The sequence below is a fragment of the Cololabis saira genome, chromosome 19 (genome assembly GCF_033807715.1).
Source record: "Cololabis saira isolate AMF1-May2022 chromosome 19, fColSai1.1, whole genome shotgun sequence".
Taxonomy (NCBI): Eukaryota; Metazoa; Chordata; class Actinopteri; order Beloniformes; family Belonidae; genus Cololabis; species Cololabis saira.
The window spans coordinates 31,403,675-31,425,078 of NC_084605.1; the positions used below are offsets into that span (position 1 = coordinate 31,403,675).

At 40.1% G+C, this 21,404-nt stretch overlaps 1 protein-coding gene across 8 annotated transcripts in view; it reads left to right on the top strand.

The window, feature by feature from the left end:
- Window positions 1-21,404, top strand: part of pald1a (phosphatase domain containing paladin 1a) — a 90,023-nt gene that overhangs the window by 25,587 nt on the left and 43,032 nt on the right. For all 8 annotated transcript variants that reach the window (XM_061707930.1, XM_061707935.1, XM_061707932.1 and 5 more), the window contains exons 8-18: window positions 1,616-1,770; window positions 1,895-1,991; window positions 2,687-2,791; window positions 3,077-3,172; window positions 3,266-3,400; window positions 5,651-5,767; window positions 6,082-6,261; window positions 6,398-6,595; window positions 7,071-7,211; window positions 7,299-7,370; window positions 14,110-14,250. In XM_061707930.1, coding sequence (XP_061563914.1) covers window positions 1,616-1,770; window positions 1,895-1,991; window positions 2,687-2,791; window positions 3,077-3,172; window positions 3,266-3,400; window positions 5,651-5,767; window positions 6,082-6,261; window positions 6,398-6,595; window positions 7,071-7,211; window positions 7,299-7,370; window positions 14,110-14,250 — 1,437 coding nt within the window. The remainder of the gene's footprint in view (window positions 1-1,615; window positions 1,771-1,894; window positions 1,992-2,686; window positions 2,792-3,076; window positions 3,173-3,265; window positions 3,401-5,650; window positions 5,768-6,081; window positions 6,262-6,397; window positions 6,596-7,070; window positions 7,212-7,298; window positions 7,371-14,109; window positions 14,251-21,404) is intronic.

The following is a 21,404-nucleotide window of genomic DNA, read 5'->3' on the forward strand; positions in this document are numbered from 1 at the left end:
TTTTTGGTCGTGTGTCTTGTTCATGTTGTGATGTGCCATAAAAGATATTTATGGCTGGAATACGGCAGAACATCTGCACTTTCTCATCGAGAAGGTCTGAGGTAGTGAGAAGGTCACTCTGGATTTGATTTAATCCACTTTTAAATACGGCTTGTCAGTCATTCATAAATATACTTACATAAAAAGTTATATAAAAAAGAGCAAGTCTGTTGTCACTTAATGTCCGCTCCTCAGTCATCCTCCTTGTCTGGTTTCCATCCTGCCTTTCTCTCGCACAGCTCGCACGTTTTGCCCTTTTTTGGACTGGGTTGCAGCAGCTGGTCCAGTTCCGTGTGGTTGGAAAGAGTGGCTCCTCTTTTTTTTTTTTTTTTTTTTCTTTTCTTTTTAAACAGATCTCAGTTTTAATGCCACACTCTTTATTTTTAGTCACCATTTTTGTAAATCTTCCCCAGCAGAGTTATTCTGAAAATTCTAAACATAATGATCCATTTTGCACTTACTTGAAGTGCATCAGATGAACGCTCACTGGGGGACAGTTCCATCTTTAGCACTCCAGTGGAGATCAAAATGCCACTTTGACCTGAGGGAGTCATCATTTTAAGCGTCTATGACTACGTTTACATGCAGTCAAAATTCGGGTTATTACTAATATTCTGGTTACTGAAACATTCAGAATATTCCGTTTACATGCTGTATACATGGTAATTAATCATTCGGGATATCTGGATCAAACCAGCAACGCGCGGAGAACGTGATGACGCAATTAGCGTCATTTCCGCTTCCTCTTCCTGTATCCAAATTCAAAACAAATGCTGCTTTGCGCAACTTTTCACTCACCTTCTTGTAAATCTCGCTATCCCGGTACTTTCTACTGTCTACAAATGCAGAAATGTTCATATCCTTCATTACATTTATCTCCTCCTCACTCCAAAAGTGTGGCGTGGTCTTATAATAATAATAACCTTTATTTAACCAGGTAAGACTCATTGAGATTAAAAATCTCTTTTCCAAGAGCGACCTGGCCAAGAGGGCAGCATAAGTTACAACAGAAAACACAACAAAAAACAACAAACAGCAATCACACACTGTAGTCAGGAACACAAATTACATACAACATAAACGGGTCCATATAATTTGAAAACTTTTTGGCACCATTTGAATTAAAAACAAGCACATTGCCCGAGAGAACTAGTTTCTCGATCCTTTAAAATTGATCGAAATTCCCCCAGAGTGATCAGTTCAGGTAATCTCAGATCGTTCTGTATGTCATTCCATGACCGGGGAGCAGCGTAACTGAAAGCTTTTTTCCCAAGTCTTGCGTTTCTCCGTGTTTATAAGAACTTCCTGGACTCAAAAGGCCAGGATTCCTTGTGAACAGAGCATGCGCAGAAAACACATTCCTGTTCCGTTTACATGACCCAATATTCGTGTTTTAAAAGGAGTAACCCAGGGGTCATATTCAGGTTTTTAAAAACTGGAATATGAGCAAATTCGGGTTATTCAAAGGGGTTATTGGTGTTGACATGGCCGTGCAAATTCGGGTTATTGCCAATATTCGGGTTTTACAAGGGTTATTGAGTGCATGTAAACGCAGTCTATGTGTTCTCCACACCAGGAAAGCCCCAGCCTGTCCCTGGGCCACGGCCCCCCCCGGCAGCTGCCCACCCTGCTCTTCAGCTGCCAGGTGGGCGTCGGACGGACCAACCTGGGCATGATCCTGGGCACGCTCGCCATGAATCGCCTCAGGGGGGACTCGCAACTGCCACCCCAGTAAGACCCTGGCACCAAACAGATCTGGAAACTACAGAATGCTGTGAACTGATGTTTTGAAGTTGAAAGTTTGAAAGTGACATTTGTTTGGAACGGGAGGTCAGATATTTGCCTTTGGTTGCAGAAATGAGGAAGCTGCCGCTCCAGAGCCAAGACCAATGTTTCAGGTCATCCAGTCTTTGATCAGCAAGCTGCCGAATGGGCAGCAGATCATGGAAGAGGTAAAAAAAAAAGCAAAAAAAGCACAATAAATATTGACTGAATGTATTTCAAAAATAATAATTTACAATGATGATGATGATTTTTTTCATGATCAGAAACAATTCAGATCTTAGTGTGAATGCTGTATGGTGGATTTTGACGTCACTTTAACTGTTGCATCACACAGCTGCATGCTCTGGGTTTCATTAACATGGTCTTTGTTACATGATGCTGCAGGGTTGACCTTTTCTACGGTCAGGAAAACACATCAGCAAAGCAGCGTGCTCGCTGGAAAAGTGATTCAGTGTAAAAATCCACAGCACAGCTGTCTCTCAGACGACGACGAAATATTTGAAGCTTCAGGTGTTTTGGAACAATTTGCACATTGAAGGCCGTCAGTCAGAGACAGCTGGGTTTAGCCTCGTAAAATGTTCTTATTATCCAAACTACGAACGTGACAGCTGTTTAGCGCAGGTTAGATGCTGACTAATTATAACTATTAAAAAAACAAACAATAAATCCATTGAAATAAAGCAAAGATTTAGAATAATATCTGAAATATTTGAAGGCATGAGGCTGTTTTCACCGTAATAAACATCTATATGTATAGTTATCATTAAGACTTGCATTAAGGGGATCTTTAACTGAGCTGATGTAAAACAGGTCTTACTTGAAATACTTTTTTATGATCTTTTTTTTAAACATTTTTTGACAGGTGGATCAGGCTGTTAGCCTCTGCTCAGAAATGCACAACATAAAAGAAGCAATATATGAGAACAAGAGTAAGCTGGAAGGGATTGGAGAAGATTATCAAATTCAGGTTTGTGAGGATTCTTCCATTTTTTATTTTTTTTAGCAGATGGTACCAGCTTTGAATTCCTCCTTAAACCAACCACTCATGATTTCCAGCAGCTACTGCTGCTAAAGTTGTGCTCTTGTAACCAAAGACTTTGTGAGAGTGCAGTTAAACTATAATGTTGATAACATCCGTTTCAATGAGGCCTCTTGAAATAAAGGTTTTTGTTCCAGAAAAAAATAAATAAAGAGCACTTCATGGAAACTGTTACCATATGAGCAGATAATAAAGCTATTGTTTGTCTCGCAGGGAAGCAGTACCAAAGAATACTTTCTCAACAGAACCATGCAGAGCTTGGAGCGGTACTTCTACTTGATTGTATTTAACGCCTACCTTCATGAACAGGTGAAGCTGTCTTCTTTTCTTTTCTTCTTTTTGCACAATTTCCTAGACTGGCGGCATGAAGCTATCAAGTTGTAAACGTGTTGTGTTTTGCAGTATCCTCTTGCCTTTCCTTCAAACTTCAGCCAGTGGATGTGCGGCCACGCTTGGCTGTACAGGTTACTGTCCCGCATGGATTTATCAGAGCTGTCTGCTCCGGCCCAACTGGTCACCAGAGGGGCCCGCGTCCTGGTGAGGAAATCAGGAGCACACGCACACATGTTACAGTTTTTACTTATTTTGTTGCGATGAAACGTTCAGACATATTTTAAAGTAATGTAGGAAACAGAAACATAGAGCTTTGGGTTGATGTTTTCCACCAGTGGTAGCGGTGCTCCGAGGTGACGCTTTTAAAAGTCCAAGCTCAAATCTTAAAGCACTTTTACTAGGATACTTATTTTACTTTTTGACTTCTTTATTGTAATAAGTGATTTAGAAACAAATAGATGATTTACAGACATTACCACACTTGTAACAATGAAGTGATGCTACAACATGAAAGACATCATTAAGTTCAGCTGATTTAGTGTAAGTTGAATGTAGAAGAAAAAATAAACTTGGATGGTCTGTTTGAAATAAAACAGATAATTGTTTATCACACATTTGTCCCTAAGGTAATAAAGGTTGTTAAGCACTTTTAAAAAAAAAGTTTTACTTTACAAATTTACTTCGTAACTTACATTTTTGAAAGACACACTTTTAAATTTGATGTGTAGGAAGTCTGTTTTGGTATTTAACCAATCGTATTGGCAGATTTCCTTCTTTTGTTTTCTGAATTTGTGTTGAATGTGTTGGATCTGAAGTAGCTTTGGTAGCGTTTAGGTGTTCCCGGTGCCGAGCCACATCACATGAGGCCACTTTCACAAACACTGACTGCTCATTTTCAAACATTCACATATCTTGCTGCACTGCTGCTTCCTTTTCACTTCCATGTTGAGGGGCGACTTTTCATTTGTTACATTTTTTTTGTTACACTAGCTGCTATCATGTTGAGCTATTTAATTTGTTTTGCACTTTGATGAATGACCAGAGACGGTTGGGCTCCTCCGCTGATTACTGCTGCTTGGTTTTGGGTTTCATTCTTTGTGAATTTCTTTTTGCCGGTTTCTTTTCTAAGGGCTCGCAGAAGTGATTTTTGAAAAATGGTGCTCGCAATATTTTGGTCTGGATTATCCTTCCCTTGGACTCTGATGTAACTGGTTTTAGCCCAGTAAAGTTTTGGGGCCGGTATAGCAGCATTGTCCCTGGTTTTGAACATGTTGGCTGGTTTCTGCTTTGGTTAGTAAAAGGCTCAGTTTTGTACCATCTGCAAAGCAAGCAGGACGGTCCTACCACCACTATAAATACCAGCTGGATTAATGAATCACTGTTTCTCCTCTGAGAGTACCTCTACCTTTTATTTCTTTTAATGTGGTCACGTATGAGCTTGAAGTTGTCAGTTTAGAAGCAGGAGCATGTTTTGTGGATGGAAACATCTCGGTCAACCGAGATCTACTCGTGTAGCAGAGGTTTTTATCCAAAGACATGTACTAGTAGGGCTGGGCGATATATCGTGATTTTAATATATATCGATATATTTTCAAACGCGATATGGTACGAGACAATATCGTTTATATCGATTATTATTATTTTTTTTATTTTTTTTTTATGATTTTGATATAGCTTATTTTCTGAAAAATTGACTTGAATGTTTTATTTGAGATTTGCACAAATGTTTTGTTATTTGCACAACTGTCAACCTCAGTGGAAAAGTCTGCCTGTTACTGTCTACATTGTATTAATTGCAGTGTATTTTAATTTAATTGTTATGCAGGAAAGGGATATTTGTTTTATTTTATTCAAGAAGCATTTTTATTCTATATATGCAGGCAGTATATTTTTATTTCATTTGTTTTATACATTTTGATATTGTGCAGACCTCTGTTAACAAAGGAACCTGTGTGACATTTGGCACGAGGCATTGTATTAAAACTGACTGTTTTTTTAAGGGTTTGCCTCAGAAAAAAATGAAGCTAACAGAGATGCTATGCTATAATGCTTTGGGGGAAACCCCAATTATGGCACAGAAAAAATATCGATATATATTGAGTATCGCCATTCAGCTAGAAAATATCGAGATATGACTTTTGGTCCATATCGCCCAGCCCTATGTACTAGTGTGAATTACCATTTTAGCTTCAGTGCGAAGACAAACCTCCTATGAGCTTTAAGTACTAAATCTAAAAGGATAATGTGACTGGAACAGATAAAGTCAAAGTTAAGATATGATGCTCACTGTGTCGTTTAAAAGCTTCAAGTCCGTCATGTAAATGTCTACATGTAAATGTGCACTTGAATCCAAGCTAGGGGCCACCGTGAACCCCACCCACACCGCTCTGCATCTTAACATGCTCTTCATATTTCATGTTGTGATTTAATGTATTATCTCTTGTGTCTGAGCAGGTGGCTGATGAGTACCTGGCTCCTGATGTGCTCAGCACAGTCAAAGAGATGAAGGCGGTCAACTTCAGGCGAGTGCCCAAGATGCCCGTTTACGGAGTGGCTCAGCCAACATCAGAGGTGCTGTACAGTCTCTTATGTTTAAATCAACTGCTGCTTTCATCTAGAGAAAATACTGGGAAAATAGATAGTGACTTTATTAGAGATTGTTCCTGATGTTCTGTGTAAGAGAAAAGTAGCATGTAAAGACTTGTAGCATTCTCATCATAATTTCTACATGAACAATTGTGTAATCACCGTCAATATGCATTAATGTTCTTATGTGTTTTCATGGTTACAGATAGACTCATAGTATGACTCATGATGTTCTCACTGCAGGATGTTAAAGCTGGACTTCCAGCTCTTTGCCTTAATTGTCCGTGGGATCTCTGCAGGCTACAAAAGCAGTTCTGGCACATCTGACGGACGAAAGGAGGAAGCACAGCCACGTGTTGTGGGTCAACCTGCAGGATGAGTTAGTGCTCGAAGGAAATGGACAGATTTTCTTTCCTCGGGAACCCTCGTGTCTGGACCAGCACATTTCTCTCCCAACGTCCGACTCACAGCTAATAGAGGTAGAGAGTCATTTATGCTTTCTGAGTCTCCAAGGTTTCTGGTAAATATAACCAAAAGTGGTGCAGAAGAATTTGCCTTAATTTCACCTTCCAAAGTCAAAGCACTACTCCTGTATCCCTCCCTCATGCCTTGTAGAAACTAGAAACTTCCCTGAAGGAAGAGATTCTGCAATCTCAGAAGTGGTTGGAGGTGACGCTGGAGCAGGAGAAGCAGATGAAGATGTTTAAGAGCTGCCGGACCGTACAGGAGATCTTCAATCAGCACAAAAGCTCTCACCAGGGCCTCATGTACAAACGCATCCCTTTACCAGAGTGCAGCGCACCCACAGAGGAGGTAAGGATTATGGTGGTGCTTAAACACACATGTGCATCTGCCACATGCAAACATAAGAGTTTCAGTAGGCGTTAGTGCTGAAGGGATTCATGGATGAGTAAGCCACGTGCTCCCTCTAGTGGTGAAGAGGGTTACTGCTGCGCTGAGTTCACTTCCTTTCAATACTGAGCCACTCACTATTTTATACTTTTTCTTAAGTACTTGTGCTCTATTATATTTATAATTATCCAATTAATAGTTACATTTAGACTTATTTTGAAATTTCTTTTATAATTGAGCTGTTTTAATTTATGATTGATTTAATTCAGCTTTTTTTTGTGAAACTCATATCCATTCAAAGTTGATATCAACTGAAATTTTACATCAAGTTAAAGTTAAAAAAGTCATGAAAATACAATGAAAAATAGTGTCGTATCTAGGTATGTTGTCATAAATCTTTTGAGCCTTTCTACACAAACTCTGCTGTGTTTCTCAGGACTTTGATAAGCTTTTGGAGGGCATGAAGAGCACTTTGGCCGAGGATTCTCGCTCAGCCTTCGTTTTCAACTGCTCCAACGGCAAAGGCAGAACCACGACTGCCATGGTTGTCGCCGTTTTGACTCTCTGGCACTTTAATGTAAGTAGCAACCTTAATTGTTGTGTACATTTTTCAAGTTTACAAGGTTAAAGATCATTTTGACTCAAACATGATTTCCATCTGCAGGGTTTTCCAGAGTTTGCCGATGATGAGATCGTGAGCGTTCCTGATGCCAAGTACACAAAAGGAGAATTTGAGGTGTGTACAGTTCTGTGACATCTGTTTGATTGATTGGGGTATAGTAAATCAGATTTTTATGTCAAATACAAACCACAGATGACCATTTCCTCTGACTTCTCCCTGCTTTTCTTTGTTGCAGTAATTTCAGTGAAGGGGATTGTTGGTATTTTATAAATGTCGAAGAGCAGATTCACACAGAGTTACATGCAGTACAATTTGTTTAGTCGCTATTATTTAAAGCGGTTCTATAGAAACCCCACAGGCCATTAGCGTTTGTGTTTGCAGGTCCGTGCAGACACACAGGAACTTGAATATGAGGGCTCACCGTGGTGCACAGATCACTTGTGTAGGCTCTCAGTCAGTCTAACATTACTGAAAAAGGATTACTTGCATCTTTATTAACAGTTGCAATTGTCAGTTTAAGAAGAATATGATTTAACAGTTTGCATCAGGCAGAGACTACAGATGAGGTCTGGCTTATTGAGAGTTTTTAAACTTCACAATCATACATGGAAAAGCTGCTCCATCAGACAGGATGTTGGTTCTTTGAGCTGTGAGGCAAACGGAGAGCATAATGAAAACATGTTTTCATCATTTGTATTTAAATTTGATTTCAATAATTAAAGGAAACATCAAATGTATGGAAAATTAACCCACACTTCAGGGTGAGACGAATAAAAAAAGCCTCCATATGTTTTGCAGCTGCTGAGCCTCTTTCAATGCAGCCGCCTTCATAATCTTTCTGAGTTTTGTATTTTTATTTATAGCACATTAAGAGGATTTGTGACATCAAAGGAGTGAAGACAGAGCTGTGATATTTACAGATGTCTCAGATTTCTTCTGTTTAACAATATTGAATTTCTCTCATTGACACTTGCTTGTCTGGAATATATTACTATTATTATTATTATTAATAAAGGAAAAGAAGAAAAAGCTTATTATTATGATTATGATTACTTACTGCATTAGCGTTAATCTTTTTGTGCACATTTTTCCAGAGTACTAAGTAGGAATGGTTGATACTTTACCGTTCACGATATACCGTCAAAAAAATTCCCCATTGTCATCTCGCGGTAAAAATGATATATTCCCGTTGATGACGTTTTTGTGTAAAGCTGATTTATGGTTCTGTGTTAAATCCACGCACAACGTACGTGAAGGAAGGAAGGAAGGAAGGAAATGAGCAAGAAAGAAAGAAAGAAAGAGTTGAATTGGTATTTTTTTTATTGTCATTTTTATCGTTATCGGGATTAATACCAGAAATTATCGTGATACATTTTTTAGTCCATACCGCCCATCCCTAGTACTAAGCATCTTTAAAGTCAAAATATAAGAATAAATGTTGCATCATGTGGCAGTGTTATGAACAAACAGACAGTTTGTGATTGAAAACAGTGATGTAGTGTCGGCAAAGCTAAAGCTCTTTTCCTTCCAACTGAATAAAAAAAAATCCCCCCTTTAATTGGACTTGGAGGTGTGACAGTGAAGGGGTCTGAACCTGCTGCCTGTGTCCTCAGAGACGTAAACACAGATTCTCTAAAAGAAGCTGCACTCTGCAAACACACAATGCCACATGCTAATCACGGCGGCGTGGCCACCAGAGTTTCTGGGATACGCTGAGTGGTCACCAAGGAAACCGTGTTTGCTTTCAATTCCGCCTCTTAAGAATATGTGATGCTGCCAACCTCACTGCTTCCACTGATAAACACTAGTGTTTTTCATTTCAAGACTTCTGAAAAGGCATTTGATGGATGAACTGGGGTGGCGTTGATAGTTCTTTGCTGCTGGTATAGAAACATTTGTGATACAGAGACGGTAATCACATCTGTTTGAAGCCTCCTAAGAAAATACAACCTCAGAAGTTGTTATATATAATTTAAAACTGCTTTTATCAATGTTTATGTGAACCCTTTTATAGTGTTTTATTTAAAAATATTATGATTCTACCTTTTTAAAGGCGATATCCAAATGAATATAGCAGTTTAAACTGAAGAACTAGGTGTGTAAATATTGGTCTGGTTACATCATACAGTGAAGATCAACAAAGCTAGGCTTTTTTCTTGTAGGGATCTGGCTAGAAAAACACTAAAACCACAATCAGGGACAACTGGGACTACAACAATGAGAAAAGTGTACAAAAAAGATTCTGCCTTCACACCATAATCATACACTGCAGTTTATTTAACCGTAAAAGAAAGCCTTTGGTGGCATTATATCCCGATCAGCAGGGTTAAACACTGGACATGTTCCCTCAGCTGGGATTTACATCATCATTTGTTAATTCAACATCTGTTTCTGGTCTGAAGGGCTGTTTTTTTACCAGAAAGAGATTCAATGCTGAAAAGAATCCAATCAACATTACATTTTGATTTATTTTGGCAATTGAAATCAGTGTCCGAACGCACCGACTGACTTTTTTAGATACTTCTGTCAGTCATTCGACGATCCAACGTTTATTCAACCTTCAGCAAAAGCTTTCAATATTGTTACAGTGTCAGACATCAACATTCAGTACTTCTGTCTGCTGACATTTAAATGTGGTTTCAGTCTGATCTGATGTGGGACATGATCACGAGGGGAGGAGGAGGAGGAGTGGGGGAACCAACCAGTGAGGGATTTTACCGATAACTGAACTTGAAAATATAATCGTAGAGTTCATCATTGGTTACCTTGGTGAAATAGCCAGGCTAAAAGAGAGCCACCTTTTAATCATATTAGAATTAGCTGTACCTACTGTAAAACTGTTTGCAAAATGAACTAAATGACTTTTCTGTTTTGCCCAGATTGCAAAAGCAAGCAAATTCTTTCAGCTTTTCTCTTTTTTTATCAGGGGTTATCACAGCTCATCATGTTCTGCTATTGATTTGGCAGGTTTTTTTCTCCCCTTGTCAGATGCCCTTACTTACATAAACTTAAAGTTCTTTTTTTTAAAGTATGTGCTTGTTCTGGATTTTGAACACATTAGAGGGAAACAAAAGTTGAAGCAGAGGGTTGTTTTTTTTAACAGTATGTTAAAAGATGGATTTGATGCTGTAGTGAAATGTTTTCTTATTCACACATCATGTATGATTTCAGCTGTTCAGGCTTTGGGCATATGTTGTCATTATTCGTTTCATTAACTGACATATTTCCATTGGTGGAAGCACTTTACTGCAGACGGAGACGTTAAAGCACCTGCCTTCTTCTGCTCCAGAGCCATAACATTGTTTTGCTGACACAAGCAAGGTTTTCCCTGAAAAGGCATGCTAGGATGACAGCAAATGTTGCTCCAAAACATTATAATATTATTGCTCAGCGCTGATGGCGTACGTGTTACTCAACCCATGCAACCCCATGCTTTCACACATACTAGCCTTTGAACCACTTATCGATGCAAAGCTCGAGGGTTCTTCTCCTCATAAGTGTTAATTGAAAATATGTGTTGATTAGTGGTGGCAGTAGGTCACTAGGTTCAGCAGGTGCCTCATCAACAGAGGCTACAGCCGCGTGCAGAGTGACGCAGCTTCATAGATTGCATTGTTGTTTTCTGGAAACACGGTTGTGCCTGCAGTCCTGTCCCGATTGCAGTTTACCGTAACGCTGTTGTGGTTTAACGTTACATAAACACGCTGATGTACACGTTCCCTATATTCTGCGAGGTCACAAACTGTAAGTGAGCACGCTGACACACATTTGCACTCGTGCTTTAACTAGGTCAGAACAAACACGCGCTGCCCTTTATGACTAAATGGAGGGTTGCAAAGCCGAGCAACAACATTAAGAGAATCGTCTTTGCTCCTGCAGACAGGAGGATCGTGTTGCGGCACAGATGTTGGGCCAGATAAATGATCATTTCTGCAACATTGAGGTTGCTATAAAACACAACAGCTTGCCTATGCTCTAAAATACAACACATTTGGTACCAGACTCGAGTAACTGGGGTGAAAAAACAACCTTGAGCCAAGTGATAGCCAATAGAAAGGACATACAGAGGTAATTTACGGAGGTGCAATGGCCTTATAGAAGAAAACTATTAATGAAAGACTTTATTAGTGGTGCACTGATGGTTTCATAGGTACTGTACTGATGAGCCCATTCATAATTACATTTTATAGGAAGGATTAAGATAGCTGAGATATGCTCAACTCCCCATGATCCAGAACTGGAGGAAGCTGCTATAGAGAATATTTTATTTATTTTTTATTTATTTATTTATTTATTTTTTGCACAGTGATAATACAATAATTTTTTTATCATATAAAGACAAATAATTTGTGCAGGAGAGGAAAAGAAGCCCGAAGGGCTTATAAGAAATCCTCCCCTCAATACAAAATCACCAAAAACAAATCAGTCAATAGCAAAAGAATAGAAAGGAAAAAAGAAAAGGTAAAATAAACAAAGAAAAATACAATAAGTACACAAACAAAAATATCCATATATACATCCAATATCACAATATGGCCTTATTTGTTGACCCAAAAGTAAAGCAAACAAAGCAAAACTGACTGATTCCATATGAATTAAGAGGATACGTAGAAGCTGGACACTTCTAATCAAAACATACTTGATTAATAGGCTTCTCAGCAACTTTTATTGACCACCTCTACAAATCAAACATTTTGTGAGTTTGCTGATCATCAGCAGTCAACTGCATGTTAACCTTAGAACGAAAGATATGAGCAGTATTTCTTAGAAAAGCAATTGTTGTTGCTCATCAGTCTAAAAAGGGTTAAAAAGACATTTTCAAACAATTTTGAGTCCATCATTCCACAGTGGCAATGATTATCATCACTGCAGAAGCCGGTAATATTCAAGTTGAGAACGGTTTAAACCGCTGAAAAACTTCTCACAAGTGGATGTCCCAGTGAATTCATCCAAACATCAGAACATGTGATGCTCAAAGGAATTGTATAAAACCCAGATTATATAAAACCCAGTGTCATTAAATGTTCAAGTTCAGGAGGGGGGTTTCCTTTCACTGCCGTCCTACTTGCCTCCTGCTGGGGCTCCCGGTCGGGCAACTGAAGTCTGGTGGGGGCCTCCTGCTCGCTTCCCTGACACCCCGGTCTGACCTCACCCCTCATTGCAAAACATAAATGACCAATTCTAACTCTAATAATTATTACTGGCATTATCATGATATATTGTTTCATATTATTATATTAAAGTTATGAAATCTCTTGGCATGTTAAACTATAGTATTATATTGTAATATATAATAGTATGGTGATATAATTTGGTTATATGTTATAATATTTTATACAAAATATGTTATATTAGGATATTGCTATATTTATATGATATCATGCTACACCACTCTATATGAAAATTGTTTATTTGTTCACTTTCGAATCAATATTCTCAATTTATGTACCTACTTTCATCACCTTATTTACACTCAAACACGGCACGCACGCACACACACACACACACACACACACACACACACACACACACATACTGATGCTGTCTTTTGTCATCGTTTGCACTGTTTGTTAATTAAAAAAAAAAAAAAAAAAAAAAAAAAAAAAATAATCAAGTTCGGGGGAGTACAGTGACACGAAACTCCACAAATATGGCTTCTTTGGAAGGGTTGAGCACGGGGATGTGGCAGATACTCCGTTTCATCTAAACAAACAACAGGAAAAGTGTCCTTTAAAGCGGGAAGACCAAAGTGGAGATCTCTGGTTTTCTCCACCTGTGGTCAAACTGTTTATACTAACTGTCAAGCACGGTGGCGGACAGTAACGGTTCGGGCTTGTTTTTGTATCAACGGGGCCGGAGCACTCTGCAGTCAGTGAGACGATCGAGTCAAATGTCCGGCTGATAAAATATGGCCAATAATGGGCCGTGCAAGAGAACGATCATTTCAAGCACACTACCAAATCTCCATCAGAATGGCAGAGAAAAGAATCAAGGTGCCGTTATGGCCTCACAAGAGTCCAGCTTTTATGGTAGTGCTGTGGTGGGACCTGAAGAGAATTGTTGATAAATCATCTGGAAAGATTAATAAACTGGATACATTTTGTAAGGTGGGTTGGATCAAATACAGGACTGTCTCAGAAAATTAGAATATTGTGATAAAGTTCTTTATTTTCTGTAATGCAATTTTAAAAAAAAAAAAAAAAAAAAAAGTCATACATTCTGGATTAATTACAAATCAACTGAAATATTGCAAGCCTTTTATTATTTTAATATAGCTGATTATGGTTTACAGCTTAAGATTCCCAGAATATTCAAATTTTAGGAGATAGGATATTTGAGTTTTCTTAAGCTGTAAGCCATGATAAGCTATATTAAAATAATAAAAGGTTTGCAATATTTCAGTTGATTTGTAATGAATCCAGAATGTATGACATTTTTGTTTTTGTAATTGCATTACAGAAAATCACAATATTATAATTTTCTGAGACAGTCCTGTATGTTCACAACAATATCAGAGACTGACAATGTCCTTTTGAAGGATTTTGTCAATCATAAAAGCAATAAAAAAAATAGTAGCTTCAGAACTTTTCCATTGATATGGTTGAATGTGCATTGTGAAATGAAATTTCAGCTTTGAAAATTATCGATTCAAACATAATTTGGGTGGACCAAATGGTACTTTGCTTCTATGTCAATTTTCCGGGGCATTGTCTTAACAGAAAGCATCTTTAACTAATTATACCCTGGAGCCCCCAGTACAGGGGGAGACCATGCAGGGCGTGGGGGAGGTATTCCTCGAACCTTTGGTTGGAAGCACGCTGTATAACGATCCTGTGGTGTTTCTGCCGTCCAGGTTGTGATGCAGCTGGTTCGCCTTCTCCCGGATGGCCATAGGATGAAGAGGGAGGTAGACTTGGCGCTGGATTCTGTCAGCGAGACCATGACGCCCATGCACTACCATCTGAGAGAGATCATAATCTGCACCTACAGACAGGTAAACCAAACATCCCTGTGGTACTCATTAAACAGTTCCCCCGAACCCAGAACGTCATTTTACTTGAAACATATATGAAGCGAGTGAAACGTGGGTTGAATATTAGTTTTATACATTACTCGAGTTGTGAAAAAAAATCAGGGGGGATGGTGGATTTTATCATATGGGGACAAATAATTTGTGCTGATTACAAATAATATAATATATCACTAATAATAGCAGTGACCAAAACACCTGCAGAAATACTGCAGGAATGACATAGCAGCAGTTAAATGCAGCCTTCTGTAAGCTTTAAATATCCACTGGGCTTACATCAAATACATCAAAACACAACAATAAAAAACACTTTTCTGAACTTATCAATATGATTCTGTCCTTCACAGGATAAGTAACATGGATCACTGCAAAAACTCAAAATCTTAACAAGAATATTTGTCTTATTTCTAGTTAAAATGTCTCATTTTAGTAAAAAAAAATCTCATTACTCTTAAAACAAGACTCATCACTGGAAAAAACAACAATTGTCACCTGTTTCAAGTAGATTTTCACTTGAAATAAGTAGAAAAATCTGCCAGTGGAACCAGATTTTTTTGCTAGTAATAAGAAGATAAATCTTGTCCCACTGGCAGATTTTCTACTTATTTCAAGTGAAAATGTACTTGAAACAGGTGAAAATTGTCAAATAAGTTATTTTTCTGGTGTTATTCTTCTGCTGATGACTCTAAATGTTGAAATAGCAGTAAAACCACATTCATTGATGAAATGACATAAGGGATGGAAAGGGGGTATGGCAGTTTTACAGGGGGGATGATTTGGACCGTTTTTATTTCAGGGGGGGATGCCATCCCCCCTCATCCCCCCTCAACTCCAGTACTGGTTCTATATCCAGCTTAAGGTCAGGTCCAGGGCTCAGAAATCAGCCCAGGAATGCGTTGAGGGTCTATGTTGTGTGAGGGTTGAACTCAAATATACCCATTATACTGCAAAGGCTTTTTTCTCTTTTTTTTCTAGTTGTTGAATTTTGACATCATATTGCTCATTTATTCTCTCCGGAGCACTTGTCATATCGGGGAGGGGGAAAAGAAAAAGATCCTTTTGAATAAGTCCCATTCATCCCGAGACACAAGCTGCTTGTTGGGATGATTTTCTATGCAGTTTCATGAGAAGCCCCATAGATGGCCTCAAGTGCTTGTTTTTACAGCGATACTCGGAGTCCCAGAGCCATGAATGAGAGGCATCTGCTGCCTTGCAGGTACGAGGTGCAGAGCGCGGAGAGGCGTTGTGGCGCTGCACAAGGCAGGTCAAACACTCAATGGAATTCTTTGGCTCCGTCATGGAAAAGAGTCACACAAGAGGGGAAAGAGGCAGGAAAAGGGCCTTTGAGGCTTGACCTGTTGAGGTTTTATTATTATGTGCTTTTCATAGTCCACGTATTGTTAGGCAGCATTCGCATCAGGGCCATATGTGTAGCTAGATGTATTGAATACATTTTAATGGTTAATAAAAATGATTTCACCACAAAAAAGGAAACACTGGTTAGGGGAGAGAGCCAAGCTATAGGTAAGCCTTTTAAATCCTCGGGATTGTATAAAAATAGATGAAAAATAGTTCCAGCTATGCCTTTTGAAAGCTCGTCCCAGGAGTTTTGATGTTTGATTAAAAAGGCATAAAGAGAACAAAAGCACTTTGTAGTGGCTTTTCAAGGTCTCTCCTAATTCTTTAGCCTCTGCAGGACCACGACTCTGTTTTAGCCATTTGTAATGCAGACTAATCATGGTGCCTCTGTGCACCGTCAGCCGTTCTCAGAACGCTGGAGGCACCCGGTCCTGTCTCCACCGTATCAATGGGCCTCATTGTCCTATGAACTCTGTCTTTTGCGTACATTCTCTCTCCGTCTGTCACTTTCTGATGCCAGGCTTTCTGTAAACTCACTTTTCTGGTCGGTGAGTTAGTCTGAATCTCACACACATTTATAATATAACAAAAAAAGTTAAAAAAGAGTTAAATTGACTGTCTGAGACAGGATGTCAATAAAATTACAATAGTTACAGGCAAGAAAACAGCGTTGTTTGCCTTGATTAATGCCACTGTGGAGCGCCACTTGAGTGGATCTCTGATTTCTATCATGTAAGTCCATGAGGATGGTGATTCTAACGCCTCCAGTGTCAAAAGGGCTCATTTGGTCGTCTGTTGCAGAGTAAAACGTCCAACAACCACCATGAAATAAGTCTGCAAATAAGCAGACTTTGCAGTATTTAAACCATTAATATGTAGAATTTGCCGTGCATTTGGTATGGGTCAGACATCGGTGTGTTATGCTATTATAAGAAGATTAAAGCGGCACACCTTAAGCACTGTGCACACCCGCATTTTTCTGAAAAGATATTCCTCTGAGCTATAAAACACAAGTGGTCAGACACTAAAAAAAAGGAATTATACAATTGATCTCAGTTTAACGTCAAAGGAAAATTACATTTACCCTTGAATTTTTTATAAATACTCGTCAAAGTCAAGAGATTCGAATTCTGCAAATATCTGTACAGTACAGTAGATCCTCTAGTTACGGTAAGTTCTGCTAAATAGCATTTCTGCAGTCACTTGGCTCTCGTGGATTGTTGTCAAAACTAGAAGTGATGGTCAAGACGACAAAAATCGGGCCCAAGTTGTGTTAAATGAGAATTGTCTTTTAGACCTCTGATGGATGTCAGGTCGGCACAGCGTGCGTGTTGCAGTTTTTCCCCTCCTGAGTGAAGCAGCAGGCCAGGGGATAAACGGTGCCAGATGTTGCTAGAAACAGCAGGCACCAGCAGAGAGGTGGGGAGGGGGGTCGTCCTCCTCTAAGGCTGCCCACCCCCTCCATTCTCTTAATAGGGCTTGGAAAAGCCATCTTTGATAAGAGGGAAAACCTATTTACTCTAGGACACAAGCTGTCCACTTGCTTCCTTTGAGGTCCAGTTTTTTTTTTTTTTTTTTTTTTGCGTGTGTGCAAATGGGTTGGAAGTTCTTCTCAAGGAGCCTGTTTTTTTTTTCCAGTTATTGATTCAGTACACAACATTGCATTAAATACTTCCAACATATCTTTGCTTGGAGCTAGAAAACCTCTTACCGTGTCAAGGTAACCCTGCGTGTACCTCGACACGCCTCTGTTTCTTTGTGAATCTTTGTGGTGCACACAACCTTTATGATTAATATTCACATCTTGGCAGAATCATAATTAACTTGATATGGTTAGAAAGAAGCTGGGATGAGAAATTAAGCCTATTTCTTGGCTGATGCCCAATTTATATCCATGTTTTTCCTGCCTTGTTTATTTGACTGTTAGAGCTTTCTCACATGCCCCTGCTTTTATCATCAGCCTGAACCTTCTGTGTTTCTTATCATAATACTCCATTTCAACAGTTATATTTTGGTGTCTTTCCAGCACATCAGTTAACTCAGCATGCCCAGTGTTTCCTTTCAGCCCAACAGGCTGCGAATTGCACAGCCTTTTGGCTGATTTATTTCCAAGCAGGGTTCACGGGGTGACTTAGTCCAGAATATGTGATCAGTGGAGATAACTGGCTCCCACCAAGTCTTTCAAGAGTCTGTTGAGAACGAAGACAGCACGAACACGTAATCTGACAATTTCAGATACCTAAATCAAGACGCTTCCATTCGCCATGATTGGCAGAAATTTCTCCTGTATCATCTTCCAGCAAAAAAAAAAAATGCAGCGCTTTTCCACCCAGGTGGCGAGGAGGAACCCACGGGTCGGGAGTGGGAGAGCTTCAAATCATGCTCGCTGTGCGTGTGTGTCAAAAGAGAGGCGCTCATGGTTTGGACGGGGCAGTGGAAAAATATTTTCAGAGAGGGAAGAATGCTGCGCGCAGGTTTTCTTGAAGAAAGGTAGAGAATGTCTCCAGGAAGGAAGATGGGGGAGTGAGTAGAGCTCAATTCTTCATGGAGGTTGAGGGGACCACCTAAGCACTGACATCAGAATTAATTGTACTGAGAAGAAAAAGAAAGGGATTAGAAGGAGGGAGAAAAATTGAGAATTAAGAGGAGAACAAATGGTGAGGTTAGAAGCTCAGATGGATATTCCTCTACTTCAGAACTATTATTATTCTCAAACTGCTTTGCCTCTCTTGCCTCAGCTTTCAGTTCAATTAGGATGACCAGTCGACCAATTAAACGGCAGAGTTGGTAACAGCCAGGAGAAATATTGACGGGAAACGAACCCCCCGAGCCAAGGACCTTCAGTGTCGTGGGCCGTGGGTGTGAAGAGAGGCTCTTATTTGGATCCAGCAAAGGGTGGGTGAGGAAAGTGGGAGCCCAAGAAGCGGTTGTTGTTATTTTTATTCATAATTTCCAGCTTGTCACCCGCAAATCCCAGAACAGCTGTTTGCTGCTTAAAAAAGAAGGTGTGGGCCCCTGATGTGGGAAACCTCTTCTTTCTGTGCAGACAATCCTTCCAGAGTGACGGGATGTACCGGTAGTTGTACACTTGAAAGACATTAAAAGATTCCTCATGGTTTCAGTGATAAGTGTTGAGGCTAATTGCAAGTATCATCAGTTGGTTTTTGAATTAAACGTATAAGGGAGTCTTGATCAGAGGTGGACAGAGTACTCGACCCCAGTACTTGAGTAAGAGTACAGATACTACTGGTCAAAATTTGTTACAAGTAACTTTACTTGTAACTCCGTTACAAGTAAAAGTAGCTCAGTCAAAATATTACTCGAGTAAGAGTAGAAAAGTAGTTGCTTTTAAAGGTACTTAAGTATCCAAAAGTAAATGCTTTTAAATTTACTTTAAGTAAAAGTAAAAGTAAGAGTAAGAGTAAATTTCTTATTTTCCACATCAGTAAATTACTATATTTTTTCTAAATTAATTTTAGGATCTTTTAACTCTTGTTTCTGAGAATTAACTCTTTGAAACCAGCTGCACTGATGTGCTGCTTTTAGAACCACAATGTTATATAAAACCTGCAGAAACACCAAAAACAAATCAAATGAATGGGATCATAAGAGGACAGCAGATGATGCAGAGTTTATTAACAATCATGAACTGAAACCAAATGAACCTGCACCATCCAACTAAGTCTGGATCCCCCTCAAAGACCACTGCTTTACAAAAAAAGCAGGCGTAGCCATTGTTGCGGCTCTGTCTTGAGTTGTTGCGGCTCTGTCTTGACAAACGCAGGCTACTTTGGCGGTATCGTTTTGAGGAGGCTTGACGTATTTCCGCTTTACGTACATCCCAGTGGAGAGCGTGCACTGTGATAGGTCTCCTCCTCTGACAAAAACAGCTTGTGTCCAATAGGATTTTAGGGAAGAAGAAAAAAGAGCAGACCTGAAAGTAACGAGTACTTTTCAGCCTTCCTAGAAATTTACTCGAGTAAAAGTAAAAATATTTGTCTTGGAAATGTATTCAAGTAAGAGTAATAAGTACCAAAGAAATCTACCGTATTTTCGCGACCATTCGGCGCACCGTGTGGAAAGGCGCACCCTCATTTTTGTGTGTCATTTTTAGATTTAAAACATACATATGGCGCACCGACCCAAAAGGCGCAGTCTACAGAGCAGAGCTGCACACACGCGTGCCGCAAAACACGCCGGCCGGAAAACACACACACCCGCTGCAGAACGCACACACATGCAGAACGCACACACAAGCACACAAGCGCTTATTTAAAAAATAGAGCGGGAGCAAAACCTCTGTTTCTGCATTAAAGAGCTCCACTAATTCAGCTGCGCCAGTCCGAATTTCCTCGGTGTCACTTTCTGCACAACAGTAAATAAACTTTTCATACCCCGTTGTGCGGATCCTCCACCGCGCAGAGCCCGTCTCTCCCCAGCGGGGTGGAGCAGCGCGTCCCGGGTCCCGGGTCCCGGGTCCCGCGTCCCGCGTCCCGGGTCCCGCGTCCCGCTCCGCGCTGGACCCGCTCCGCGCTGGACCGGGTCCGCTCCCCGCTCCGCTCCCTCGTGCTGGACCCGCTCACACACGCGCTGTCGGGGAGCCGGTACCGGGGTTTGTATCCGACAGGAGCTCCAGTCCGAATTTCCAGACCTGTCTCAGCCACCTGATCATCATCATCCCTTCATCCAGCCCCCCCTTTCCATTCGTCCTTATAATGACTCCGACTGGAAACGTCTTATGCAAAGTTTTTCTTTTAAAAATCCCCATAGGTTTCTGTCCATCAGCTGCGCCCGGCCAGCACCACATAAACCAGTAAGTGTGTGTCGCGCCGCGAATACACACCCGCGCATGTCGGGATCCGGTACCGGGTTTGTAACCGACAGATTTGGCTGCAAATTTCGGAGGGTGAAGCTGATCAGACCTGAGACAGACCCCAGAAATCTCTGCTCTTAAAGCGGCCGGGAACCAGGTCGATCGGACCGCTTTGGGAACCAGGAAGTCGGCTGCAGCAGCGACCATCACCGCGCTGCTGCAGCCGCTGCTTTAACCGGGGAATGTGGACGGTTCCGACATGCAAAACACACGCGCGCTGCAGATAAGCAAATAAGTGTGCTTATTTAAATAGAGCGGGAGCAAAACTTAGTTTGATTGTATTTTATTTCACTTTACACATCAAGCAAATCCTTAAAAGTTTTCATCTTCTGTTTCGCATTAAACAGCTCAGTGGATGGTCTCATTCAGCTTCACCCGCCCCCTTCTCCCTTTACCGTTCTCATGGCCAGCCTTACATTACCGTAATTCAGGTAATAGACACGGCGCACCGTTTCTTAAGGCGCCCGGCACATTTAAAAAAAAAAAAGTTGCGCCTTATGGTCGCGAAAATACGGTAATACTCAAGTAAAGTACAAATCCTCTGGATATGTACTTAAGTACAGTACTCAAGTAAATTTACTCCGTTACTGTCCACCACTGGTCTTGATCACATGTCTGTCTGAACAATTCATGATTTTCTAGTACAGCAGATCATAGACATTTTTCTTTTATTTCTCATTCTTTTCACACAAATAATGACACTACTCTGACAACTTAAATGGGTTTTCTTGCTTCTCCATGAGGTATACACACACAAACCAAACACAGACGATGCTTATTAAGTATTGTTGAACATTGTAACCATTTAAATTGTCATATAGAGTCTTGTAAATGTATTTTAATAAAATAAGCTTGCAGTGCATTGCAATCTATGTCTCTCTCAGAG